This window comes from Enhydra lutris, unplaced genomic scaffold (genome assembly GCF_002288905.1).
Source record: "Enhydra lutris kenyoni isolate GAN:26980312 unplaced genomic scaffold, ASM228890v2 scaffoldscaffold13, whole genome shotgun sequence".
Classification (NCBI taxonomy): Eukaryota; Metazoa; Chordata; class Mammalia; order Carnivora; family Mustelidae; genus Enhydra; species Enhydra lutris.
The window spans coordinates 19,696,923-19,711,222 of NW_019154097.1; the positions used below are offsets into that span (position 1 = coordinate 19,696,923).

General features: G+C 38.6%; 1 protein-coding gene across 1 annotated transcript in view; it reads right to left on the bottom strand.

The window, feature by feature from the left end:
• Nucleotides 1-490: 490 nt before the first annotated feature.
• The window catches only part of LOC111145748 (ZFP37 zinc finger protein), a 51,547-nt gene continuing 37,737 nt past the window's right edge, over nt 491-14,300 (bottom strand). Inside the window, exon 8 of the mRNA XM_022500924.1 lies at nt 491-1,511. Within this exon, the coding sequence (XP_022356632.1) occupies nt 491-1,511 (1,021 nt within the window). The remainder of the gene's footprint in view (nt 1,512-14,300) is intronic.

Genomic DNA, 14,300 nt, shown 5'->3' on the forward strand with positions numbered 1-14,300 from the left:
ATATTTCATGAATACTAGAAAATAATGCACATTTCTCTGTGACGTATTCTCTTATATGGCTATTAGACAAACTTGTTAATTTAAAAAACTCAAACCTGCTATAAAGGTGTTTCTTTAACAGTGAAGAATAACATGAGAATTACTAAAAGGATAAAAGATGATATATAAACAATTTTCATCATCCCACTAAAACTTTGTGCCTGAAAAACCTTTAATTATAAGCAAATAAATAAATATGTAATAAATTATTTCTAAATAATTTTCCAAATGTGTTTTTAAAAACAAACCAGTTTGGGGATAATTCCATTATAAGTTTTTATCTGAACGAAAACACATTTTCAGGATTAATTGCAAGAACAATGCTTTTTCTCAGTATAAACAAAATGAACATTTTGCCTTAAGTTTTTCTTGCATTAACAATCCTGGAATTTCTTACCACTGAGTGTTCAGGTATAAGTGATGACCTATGGCTGCAGGCTCCCCACATGCATTACTCTGATAGGATTTCATTTCTAAAATGAGTTCTTTGATGTCGAATTAAAGATGTACTATGACAGAAAACATCACTACATTTATTACATTTATAAGGTTTCTCCCCTGTGTGTGTTTGCTTATGTTTAGTAAGGGCTGAACTTAAACTGAAAGATTTCCCACATTCATCACACTGGTAGGGTTTCTCTCCTGTATGAGTTCTCTGATGTCGAATTAGTGATGTTCTATAGCAAAATCGTTTTTGACATAGATTACATAGATAGGGCTTCTCACCAGAATGAATTTTTAGATGTTCAGTAAGGTGTGTGCTTCTGCTGAAGGTTTTTCCACATTCCTTACAAACGTAAGGTTTCTCTCCAGTATGAGATTTCTGGTGTTCAGTAAGATGTGCGCTCCGATTGAAGGCCTTTCCACATTCATTACATTCATAGGGTTTCTCTCCAGTATGAATTCTCTGATGTTGAATGAAGGCTGGGGTATGACTGAAGGCTTTTCCACATTCCGTGCATTTATAGGGTCTTTCTCCGGTGTGAGTTCTCTGATGTCGGATTAGTGATGTGCTATGGCAAAAAGCCTTCTGACATTCCTTACACTGGTAGGATTTTTCCCCAGAATGAATTCCCTGATGTTCAATAAGATGTGTGCTCCGGCTGAAGGTTTTCCCACATTCAATACACGCATATGGCTTCTTTCCAGTATGAATTCTGTGATGTTGAGTAAGGGCTGAAATATGACTGAAAGCCTTCCCGCATTCATTGCAAGGATAAGGTTTTTCTCCAGTATGAATTCTCTCGTGATTTCTAAGCGATGACCTATGACTAAAAGTTTTTTCACATTCGCTACACTCGTAAGGTTTCTCCCCAGTATGGACTCTTTGATGTTGAATAAGATTAGTGCTCTGACTAAAAGCTTTTCCACATTCATTGCATTCGTAAGGTTTCTCTCCAGTATGTATTCTTTGATGCTGAATAAGATTAGTGTTCCGGCTGAAGGATTTACCGCATAGTTTACATTCATGCTTCTCTCTCATACAAATTTTCTTAGGTTCCATTAGTACTGAACTATGGCTTTACATTTAAACTTTTTCCAGAATAAGTAAGGTTTGAGATAAAAATGCATCCTTGCTTATATCTAATCAATTATTTTCCATTTATGAGTTGCCTTTTAAAAAAATCAACTGATACCTATGCTTTAAGCTTCTATCATTTATGTCATAATTATGTCACAATTATCTTTAGAAGCTCTCAGTTGTTTGAAAAGAGTTGAGCTCAGGTTAAATATTTCCTGAAAATTATTATATTAATGATTTTGCTTTAACTGAGTGTCCTTGTAATTCACTTTTACTAGTGTTTCTCAAGTTAGTTATCAAATTCCAATTCTTCTATCGCAAAGTTTTAGGAACCATCATTTAGAAAAATGTCTAACATTATGCCATGACACTATTCTTTTTCAGAAGCTTTCTGCTTTGGAGTTGATGTTCTGACTTTGGCTATAGTATCCAGGATTAAGGAAAAGACAGTATCTCTTCCCTCTGGAATATAAAAGGAAAAAAACAAAACTCGCTCATCAATAACAGAAAAATAATAATAATAATAATAAAATAATAAAAATGAACCAGTGCTGTGATGAAACAAAAGATTATACAGTATAAGTCCTGATTAATATGGAAGTCTAAAGAGGGGAAGGAGCAATACAGATAGGAGAGTAAAACAAATGGAAACATCGAGACAAAATATATATAACACAAAAAATAAAGACACAGGAGAGTACATGACATGAAAAAAGTCAGTGACATTAATTCAAATGAATGTTTTTGGAAAGCAGAGATTAAAAAAATAAGAAAGGAAAAGTGAAATGTGACTGGATAATGAAAACTCTGACAAACACAGAAATTCAATACTACATAGTAGGAGATAGGAAAACTAAAGTTTTTAGTAGCAAAATGATAAATATGAAATGTTTTAGATGAAGATGCTTGTTAATTTTATTTAAAGTGAATAATGAAAGAACAAGGCTATTGAATTTAGTAAAAAGGATTAAGTAAGTGTTATGGGCCTGGACTGGGATAATACTACCAATAACGTAGTGTAGAAGTAAATCTAAAACATAAAAAAGAAGAAAGAAATTTTAAAAACACCGACACTGATTATGGGGACTTTTTACAAAATGAAGTTTTTAAGGATACAAGTTTCTTTGCCAATAATTTTGGAACTAATGGTCGTACTAATTGTTGTACTAGCAGAAGAACTAACAGTACCCTAATCGTGGTACTAGTGATAGAAATATTGAAGGAAAAGGAGGTGGCTTAGTTTAAGTTGGTGATTTCATTTTTCATAATATTGCGTCTAAAGTGATTTAAAGTGAAGTGGGACATTTAATGGAGACAGACTCTAAGCAAGAAAACTATGGGGACAGGATTCAAATGCAATATTTGGAATGAAAAAAAACATTTCAGGGAGTTAATGACATGGAAGGACTACGAAGATATCAGAATGCACGGACTCTCTGAGATAAAAAATAAACAAGTAGAAAGTAAACCTTAAAAGCATGTGCAATTGTGCTAAGGCAAAAGTAAAGCTAATTAAAAAGCATTTGGAAAGGGACCAGAACAACAACAAAAAAATCAACTGATGTCACAGAAGCAAAGAAAAAACATCGAATGCAGCAGAAACTCTGACTACAGAAAGGACTAAGAACAGGGTGCTATCAGGAAAGAATTCAAGATTCAGGAGTGTCTTCCAAATAATGTTAGTATAAAAATAGAAGATAATAATCTACTTCAAAGACTACAACAGAATAGGAATGGAGGCTGTTAGCTACAAGTGCGGCAAGACTGGTAATGAAAGGAGAGAATAAAATTGAAAGGTGGATAAAAATTAAATTATGTTATGCAAGGAGTTCTTTTAAAAGAAAAACTTTTGGGGCGCCTGGGTGGCTCAGTGGGTTAAAGCCTCTGCCTTCGGCTCGGGTCATGATCCCAGGGTCTTGGGATCCAGCCCCGCGTCGGGCTCTCTGCATGGCAGGGAGCCTGCTTCCTCCTCTCTCTCTCTGCCTGCTTCTCCGCCTACTTGTGATCTCTGTCTGTCAAATAAATAAATAAATAAAATCTTTAAAAGAAAAACTTTTGACTGTTGGAAGTTAGAACTGAGAAGGACTGAATTATGAAATAATTAATAAATCAAGGTCTTAAAACCTTGATGAGTGTTAAAGAATGGAGTCTGGGGTACAGAAGGACAGACTAATTAGCAGTAGAAGAGCTGATATCTATTTCTCTAAGATCACAGAGTTACGTAAGAAGATGGATAAAGATATGTAGATATGACGCTGATGTTCAAACTAGATGAACTCAGTTTTTGACACCGATTGAAGGACTCTGCGCAGTGGGCACTAACCAACATTTCTAAATCTACCTCCTGGTACCAATATTGTTACTACCACCAGCACAATGGACAGATGGACTGTTACTTACAAGGATTTCTAGCTATTTGGTTGTAACTTAGCTATCTGATTTTTTTCTTGGTTAAGTATTCCCCATTTCCCCCCGTTATCTATAAATAGGGTTCTTCCTACTTGAAAGATAACATTCAATTTAAAAAGCTGATATCCCATTCTTGGTTTAGGATATAGGCTTGGGTGTTTATGATGGATCTCATAAGTGTGTCCTAAGTTGTCTTCAGGAACTCTGAGATACAGGAATGTTGATGCTAATGTGGCAAAATAAAACTATCCACTTACAATGTTTTGAAGAAAAGACATCTTATCTCTGTACACAAAATAAAACACCTCTGGTCCCAAAACTCAAAGCCCAACCTCAGATAAACACTTATAAAACATATTTTGACATGTGGGCGAAGAGTCACTGTAATCTGCATTAATTACAAAGCCTTACTTATCTAAGGAGACAAGCCTCCTACAATTGCCATCACATCCCTTACAGTATCTGATAATGATCTGGTTCTTTTCGTTCCTACAAGGTAAAGTTCACCAGCACCTCCTCCAATGTCCCTGGTTCCTAACACATCAAATAACTACTCACTAAAGGATCACTCATGCAATCATTTATGATGGAAAGAGTAAAGCTAAGAACTGAAAATAACAAAGTGGAGGGCTAGCAAGTTGTTCAAAGATGATTTGCAGTTCTAAGTAAAAAAAAAAAAAAGTGGTTAAAAGTGCATTATTTGGCGACACTACGTATCTGTTGAGAGTACAAAGAAGCAAAACAAGAGGAGAGAATGAGAACATTGCAATACGTAAAGGAATAAGGATGGAAGATTTTCCCAACTGATGACTCATAGATTCAAGAAGTCCTAAGCCAAAAGCAAGCTAAATACAAAGAAAAGCACATCCAAGGATATCATAGTCAAGCTTCTGAAAATCAGGGACAAAAAAAAAAATCTTAAAAGCAGTGTAAGAGGGGCACCTGGGTGGCTCAGTGGGTTGAGCCGCTGCCTTCGGCTCAGGTCATGATCTCAGGGTCCTGGGATGAGCCCTGCATCAGGCTCTCTGCTCAGCAGGGAGCCTGCTTCCCCCTCTCTCTGCCTGCCTCTCTGCCTACTTGTGATCTCTATCTGATAAATAAATAAAATCTTAAAAAAAAAAAAAAGCAGTGTAAGAAAATAGGCATGGTCACCTCAAAACAGCAACCCTCTGCTCACTTCTCAGCAGTTAAAGAGAACCAACTGAAAAGGCATGTTTCTGGATGGAAAGACTCAATATCTTAAAAATGCCAGCGCTCTCTTGTGAGTTGAAGGTAGCCCTCCCCACCCGAATATGCCGAAGTCCTAACCCCCAGGACCTCAGAATGTGACCTTACTTGGAAAGAGTTGTCAGTGCAGATACAAAGAGATGAGGTCATACTAGAGTAGGGTAAGCCCCTTTTAAGTCATGTGAAGACACAGACACACTGGGACAATGAAAGCGGAGATGAGTTATGTAGCTGTAAGCAAGAAATGCCAGAGACTGAGGGCAAACTGCCAGAAGTAAGGTTCCCATACAGGTTTCAGACGCAGCATGGCCCTCCTGACACCTGGATTTTGGACTCCCAGCCCTCCAGAACTATGGGACAATACATCTCTATTGTTTTAAGCCACCCACTTTGTGGTATTTTGCTAAAGCAGCCCTACAAAACTGATATGCCTCCCAATTTTACTTACAGAATATGTATTTTTCAAAACAAAAACAAATGAGGCCAAATGGGGATGCATCCATACTATGTAACAAAATATACAGTAGGTTTATTGAAACAGGGTAGTCCTGACACAAGAACAGAAAGAAAAAATTATGAAAATGAACAATGAGCCTAGAAATAGGCCCACTCTTTTTAGGGATGTAATGCATGATAAATGTGGCATGTCAAATATTTGGGGAAAGATGGAGATTCAATAAATGATCTTAGGACAAGGGCCTATCCATTGAGGGAAAAAATAAACTTAACATAATTGCCTTAAATCATTGGTGAATTAGAGTGAAACATTAAAATAACCAGAAAACATATCAGAAAAATATTTTTATCATCTTGCAGTGGGAAAGTCCCTTAAAAATGTAAAACCTGGAGGTTATATAGAAAAAGACTCAGATCTGACTGTGCAAACCTACAAGGCAATCAATGAAACTAAAAGAAAAGCCATTCTGGGAGTAAATATTCACAACTTAATAAAACAAAAGGATTATTAGCTGTATTATATAGAATTTCTACAAGTCAATTAGGAAAAAATATAATGCAATACAAATGTGAGCAAAGAAAACAAACAGGAAAATTACAGAAGAAACACAAATGGCCAAAACAAATGAAAAGATTTTCAACCTCACTTTTAATCATGGGAACACAAATTAAAATGAGACCTCATTTTTCAAACATCAGATTGGCAAAAATGTTAAAATACAGATAATATCCAGTATTGCTTACGTATGTGGGGAAACGGGTGCTCTCATACAACATTAAGTGGGTTTTTAAACTGCAATAGCCTTTCAGGGAGGGGATTTTTTTTGAAAAGCGCACTTATTTATATGTATTAAAGTCTCATTACAATCACCAAATTTATCTTTGTTCGAATCATATATTTTAATAATAATTATGTTACCAGCAAAAATTAACCTGTGGCACATTATACTTCCTCTATTATTATCTTTATTATACTTCAGTGTTCTACTTTCAATGTCCTCTTTTCCTTCCTAGAGCATAATCTTCTTGAGGACGGTGACACTGTCTAACTTACTCGTCTGTCTTTAGCTCCACACATAGAACCTGGCATGTATCACACATCCAATAAATATTTCTTGAGTGAGTGAGACTTCTCTCGATTCCCGGTCCAGTGGCCTTCGTACAACAGCATGATGCCAGTTACACCGGCTCCCTTAAAGAAGTATGACTTAAGACGCTATTTTTCCCTATGTCTTAAGAGTCAATCAAAGTATACAGACTGTTTTATGATATTACCATAAAAAATTCAGAGTGAACAGGATTAGGATCCTAAAATATCATCTGATCTGTCCCCCTTCTACGCAGACCTACCTACAGCTAAACCACCAGTAATTAGATTTTTCAACCCAGCATTTATGGAACATCTTCTAACTGCAAAGGAAGTTTAGAGCTAATGTTTCCTGTGGTCAGCTTTCCTATTTCTGAGCAAGGACTATAATCACCGATTTTTTTTTTTAAAGCCCCATGTACTTGGTAGGGTGCATTTTGGATGTTTCTTGAGTACTTGTTGATTAAATTCTACAAACTGATATTTATTCCTTTTTCAGCTTAGTTTCTGGAAGCCTGCATCTCTGAATTCTAAATCATACCTCTGCTGTTGCTGAATCTGTGAGATTTCTGGATCTGAGCAGCCAGACAGAACCCATGACAACCCCCCAAAAATGTCATCATAGACCCTGTCTCTCTTCCTAGTATACTGGTGACCTGACATCTGTCATTAAAACTCTCTGTGGTTACTGTTCTCTCAACTCAGAACCATCCCCACAATTCAGCCAGGCAAAGATAGTGACTGTTCTAATCCTTGCCATGTTCCTCAGATCATCTAACTGTGAATTCTTTGGGTTTTTGGGGGGACTGACTCTGATATTGTTAGAGAAGTAGAGACGAGAAGATGAACACAGGACCAGATGCTATAGGCTTTTACCTTCAGAACTTTGCAAACAAGGTCACGATATCAGGCATTTGAGCTAGAAAGAGGTTTGGGAAACATGACAAATAATTCCCTAGTTTGCCCAAGACACAATTCAAGCCAACAGGAGTTAAGAAATTGGCCTAAGGTCACACAGCTAGCCACGGGCAGCGCTAGCACTATAGCCTCTCTCCCATTCTCAAATTCGAAATTATTTCTCTCCGTTAAAAATCGTCCAAGCACTACTTATGAAAAGAAAATGACAAGAATGACCAAAAGTATATTCTGAATTATCAGTCAAATCCAGAGATAAATATTATTTAAAAATCAGGGGTTTAGAGGTCTTAGCAATGGGCTATTCAAGTTTTCCTGAATCTTTCTAAAGACATGAATACATTATAAATTAAGTGTTGAAATATTGATGAACATGACAATGTGTCTATTTTTAATCAACAGGTAGACAGCTGTAAACATTTTTTTTAAGATTTTATTTATTTATTTGACAGACAGAGATCACAAGTAGGCAGAGAGGCAGGCGGGGCGGGGGGAGGGGAGCAGGCTCCCCGCTGAGCATAGAGCCCGATGACGTGGGGCTCCATCCCAGGACCCCGGGATCATGACCTGAGCTGAAGGCAAAGGCTTTAACCCACTGAGCCACCCAGGTGCCCAGCTGTAAACATTTTAAATGGACAGCCTCCGAGTTGACACAAGCAACTTGAATGCCTGTTAAGCAAATCTCCACTCACAAATGACAATGGGATCTGTACACAATTGAAACAATATGCATTTCAATGGTCTTAGCCCAAGCTGATAATACAAACATCAAAGCTTTGAGAATTGGCTAAGATGTCTTGTCTTTTCTATGTTTGAAATAAACTAAACTGAAAATGAGACACACTTGGAAGAGAAGGAAATCCTACACATTTAGCTGTTTCAAGAGGACATAGTTGAGCTCTTCGAACAGAAATCCCTTGGAACTCAAGAATGATAGAAGCATGAAATAACTGTAGAGAAGAATTTCTTCCAAGGCAAAACAGTGTTGGTGGATAATATATCATTTATAATTTTTTAAACCTGCATTTGAATTTTTCTGGAAAAATTACTGTTCTTGATAGATCTATTAAAAAAAAATGTATGAACAACAGAACTACCAAGAATTTTACCCAATGATTATCCCAGACACTGGTCTGGGTACATGAGAAGAAGTGGGATCTAATGCACAAGTAGAGGGGTTGGCCATAAATGAGAGGAAAGACTACATGGAAATACTTCTAGTAAGGTTGGTGAATGTGAGGGTGGAGAGCCTTTGGAAGTTCTTTTCTGGCTGTTCTCTTCTCTCAGTGAAACAGGAAGCAGGATCATCAGCGGAGGGTGATCATGGGGAAGGACCTGGAGGTCTGATGTGAGTAACGTGTTAGTTACTGCCACATAGTTGGCAGGAACAGGAGAGTAAAGAAAACAGGGAAATAGGGGCACCTGCGTGGCTCAGTGGGTTAAGCCTCTGCCTTCAGCTCAGGCCATGATCTCAGGATCCTGGGATCCAGCCCCATATCGGGCTCTCCGCTCCGCAAGGAGCCTGCTCCCCACTCCCTGCCTGCCTCTCTGCCTGCTTGTGATCTCTGTCAAATAAATAAATAAAATCTTAAAAAAACAAAAAACAAAAAACAGGGAAATCATCTTTCACCTGGATTGCTGCCTTAGTTCCTAACTAAATGTCCTATGTCTGCTCCTGCATGGGAGGAGCCATATCATATATAACATATATAACATATAAGCCAAAACGGGTCACTTCTCTCCTCAAAATCCTCCAACAAAAATTGGTAAATTGCATGTAAATTATACAGCAGTAGAGCTGATTAAACAATAACTACTATAGCCAACTGCCTGTGGCTTCTCCTCTCACTTTGAGTAAAAGCCAAATTCCTACACAGCCCTATGTGATCTGGACCCCTCTTACCTTTCCCAACATCTACTATGCTGTTACTCACTCTTCTGTCCACAATGGCCTGCATAAAGGCTCAGCACATTTGAACCTCTGGGCCTTTGCATTTGTTGTTCCCTCTGCCTAAGAACCCCCACCCCAACCTCATATATGTGCAATGCTCACCTTCTCATTTTCTTAAAAAGTCTCTACTCAATGTCACATTCATGAAATAACAGCTGTCCTTGGCTCTCCCTAAGCCTGTTACTCTAGTGTAGTTTCCTTGGCAAGCCACTATCTGACACACTTATATTTACTTGTTTATTGTCTGTGTGTCCACCCTAGACATTAGTTCTGTGTACACAGAGACTTCGCTTTGTTCACTGCTGTATCCCCAGCGCCTCAAACATTACCTGGCAAAAAAGCAGGCCCTCCATTAACATTTATTCAATGAGTGAAAGAAAGAAAGACCTTTCCTCCCGCTGGGCAAAGAGATGATGTTTCAGGAAAGAAAAAGTAAAACCAAGTTGCATTAAGATTTACTTGTATGTTTTATGTGCACAAAGTTGCCAGACAGGCTCAAGAAAGTATGCCACCTGGAGTGAAGTGTGAGATGGAAAAGTCTGCTGTTTCCTCAGTCTCAATTCTCACATGCTTCTCATAAGTGAGCATCTTGTTACGCTAGGAGTTATTTCAATATTTAAAGAATATATCTGGGGAGTGCCTGGGTGGCTCAGTCAGTTAGGTGTCTGCCTTCAGCCCAGGCTCTGATCCTAGGGTCCAGGGATTGAGTCCCACATCAGGATCCCTGCTCTATGGGGAGTCTGCTTCTCCTTCTGCCTCTCCACTCATTCTCTCAATCCCTCTCTCCCTCAAATAAATAAATAAAATCTTTTAAAAATGGTTATCTTATAAAAAAGTAAAGAACATATTTGGGTACATTTATACGTGTATTACTGCATAATTGCATACATTAATGTGTACATGTAAATTATGAGCAGTTTAAGAAAATTTCAAAGGATATTTAACTACATGTGATTTTTCAAACTTCAGGTAGGCACTTTAGAAATTAAAACCAGCTTAAGGTACAAATTGGCCTTGAAAGTTTTGCTCACCAAGACTATGTGGTCAGATCTTTCTTCTTAATGCCATCTTGCCTAGTCAACTAGAGACCTGAGAAGGCAGAGCTGTAAAAGACAAGGGCATTGAGAAATCAGGATTGTCTTTATGGGAACCCTATCTGACTATCTAGATGTGAATCAGAACAATCACTGCTCTTCATAGCCCACAGAAAGTAGGGAAGCAATTCCACAGCTCCTTACAGAAGAGACTTCAGAAATTTGCCTACAAAACAAACCAAAAAATTTCTGGAGAAACTGCTTTTCAGAAGAAAGAGCAAAGAAATGGATGTCAGAAGACCTAGATCCTACATTTGGGGGGTTGGGGGTGCTACTAAGTTCCTAGATCAGTTTTCCTCTAATTCCCAAACAAGGCCTGGAGCGGCCATCCCTGCCCCTTTGAGTATCTGATCCCAGCACAGCCAAAACACCCGCAGCCCCACGCTCCGTGCTCGTGACCTACCCCCAGTTCCCAACCCACAAGTGACAGCCCAAACCGCGACCCTTAGGGCTGGGATGCCCAGCCAGAGCTCTGCCTCCCCCTAATCCAGACACAGCCCTATACCAGCTAAAACCCAATGCGGAGACCAGGTGACCTTGCACTGAACTCAGACGTGAACCCGGACCTCCAATTCTCCCATCTTTCTTCCGCCCCCGCCCCTGAGTCGGGAAGACGCGCTTTCCAGGCCCCTCGCGCCCCTGCCCCATCCCCGCCCCGGGGTCGCGAGGTGTCCTGAGCGGAGGTCCCTCCCCAATTACCACCCGGGTGCAGGCGTCAGGGAAAGAACAATCTCACCAGGCCAAGGAGAAACGAACGTCCCCCGACTATCCAGAGCCCCCCTACCCCGCAAGCCAGGAAGCGCGCCTGCGCACGCGGCCGCCTAGAACTACATTTCCCAGCATGCTCTGCAAAGCCCGGGAGTCCGCGAGCGGCATCTCCTACCGGCTTCGGAGTTGCCTGTCTCCAGGCTACTTGCAAGCTGGGGTGGCCTTCTTCCGTTATTTAAGTAAAAAGGAAAAAAGGATGGAAGAAAACTTTTTTCTTTCGCAACAGGCAAATATGAATCCGAAGGGATGCAGGTTTTTCGTTAACCTTTTCATAAAAGGAACGCCTATTCATTATATTAATAGATGAATATAATCTTTTATTCAACAAGTAAGCTAAAAATGGCGGGAAAAAAACAACCCCAAACTAGATGGAATTCCTTAACAAAGACATAATCACTATTAACACTGGTATAGACACAGTATTCTAAAAGTAAGTCTCACAGTCAGCCCCATTCTTCGTTGGGATTTGGGGCTTTTTTCAGGACTGGTATCATATTCTAGACCATTTGTAATGGTATTTTATTTTCATTTCAACTCAAAATTCTTTTTTTTTCAAGATTTTATTTATTTCAGGGGTGGAGGGTATGAGCGGGGGGAGGGGCAGAGGGAGAAGTAGATTCCCCACTGCACAGGGAGCCAGACATAGGGCTGGATCCCAGAATCCTAAGATCATGACCTGAGCCAAAGGCAGTCGCTTAACCAACTGAGCCACCCAGCCGCCACAAACTTCTCATTGTTAGTATATAAAATACAATTACTGTATTACTTCTATTCTATAACCTTACTAAATTCACTTACTGATTCCTTCTCCTCCTTCTAATATATCTCAAACGTGAAATTCTTAGAGAAAATTCAATACAATATGTGTAAGGTTGCAGGCTGAATACTACAAACACTACACAGAGAAATTAAAGACCAAATAAGTAGAGGGATATATCATGCCCATGGAAAGGAAAATTCAAATTGCTGAGAGGGTTATCTCCAAATAGATTTATATGTTTAATTAAATCTAAATCAAATCTCTTCGGGTTTCTTTGTAGAAATTGACAAGCTGATTCTAACATGATGTAAAAATGCAAAGGGTCTAGAATATGCATAATGATCATGAAAAAAGAAGAATAAAGTTTATTTCAACACAACAGAAAACTAGAGAAAAAGTACAATGTGGTAAGGATAGATGTAAATATCAGAGGAAAAAAGAATAAAAAAAATATGTATATATATTTAATTTCTGACAGAGTGGTAATTCAATAGAAAAGGATAATCTTTTTTTTTGGAAAATGGTGTTAATCAATTGCATATCTCTATGCAAAAATATGTACTTCAATTTTAATTCACAAATATATTAAAATTAACTAAATAGGGCTCTTAAACATAAATGTAGGAGCTAAAACTAAAAAAATCTCTAGAAGAAAACAAAGGGGAAAAAGTCTTTATGACTTTGGGGCGCCTGGGTGGTTCAGTGGGTTAAAGCCTCTGCCTTCGGCTCGGGTCATGATCCCAGAGTCCTGGGATCGAGCCCCACTTCAGGCTCTCTGCTCAGCGGGGAGCCTGCTTCCTCCCGTCTCTCTCTCTGCCTGCCTCTCTGCCTACCTGTGATCTCTGTCTGTTAAATAAATAAATAAAATCTTTTAAAAAAAAATCTTTATGACTTTAATTTAGGCAAAGATTTCTTGAACACAAAAAGCACAAACCATAAAAGGAAAAATTGATAAACTGGACTTATCAAAATGAAAAGCTTTCCTCCTCTGAAGAGACTGCTTAGAAATTGAAAAGACAAGCCACAGATAGGAAGAAAGCATTTGCAAAATATATCTGATAGAGAGAACTTATTATCACTCCATAATAAAAAATCTAATGATTTGATTTTTTAAAATGAGCACCAGATTTGGAGACTTCACCAACGTAGATAAACAAATTGCCAATAAGCACACATAAAGATGCTCAGCATCATTAGATTTTAGGGAAATGCAAATTAAAACCACAAAGTAACACTACTACACACCTCCTAAAATGGCCACTTTTTTTTTTTTTTTTTTTAAACTGAGGGACGTTTTACAAAAAGCCTGAAAAGTACTCCTCAAAAAGGACAAAATCATGAAAAACAGGAAAGAGTACAAAGGTCAGTTTTGTGATTTTTGCTAACATTTCTTAAGTACAGTCCTGGGGTGTCAAATGTCAAGGCAAAGTTCAACAAAGACTTCAAGGGAAAGTGAAATAAAGAAGTTTATTACTCGCAGATCCTGGAGGAGGTACATCGCACTCAAGGAGGCACATAGGGGAGGGTAAGTCAGGCAGAGAGTGAGCAGCAAGCGTTGGAGCATATGGCTTTACTAGGGCTTGAGGGTGTAGTGCTTTGGGATTATTGGGCTAAGGTCAGATTGGTCAATTCAAGCTAAAAAGAATGAGGTTTTGGTAAGTGTTGCAGGGGTCTTATGTAAGGGAAGGATGCATAGCCCCAGGAGAGACTGTTTACCAGAAAGACTACTTACCTGTGACTCTGCTATCTGAGGCATGCACCTGAGGGAGGGGCTAGTGTCAGTTCAAGTCCCCTCCAGGCCACTTACCCACACAAAATGGATGCCAAGGAAGCAGTCTCAAGGAGAAATTTAACTAAGCCATCAATAGTTGCAGGCCAGAGGAGACAAAGGAGACATGATGACTAAATTCTATGTGAAATCTCTGCACTGAATTCTAGGACAGAAAAAGGATAGTGGAATTCAAATAAAGCTTGAAATATGATTAATATTAATATACATATGTTAGTTTTCTAGTTTTCACAAATGTACAATGGTAACTTTAAAATGTGAACATCAGAAGAAACCAGGTGGC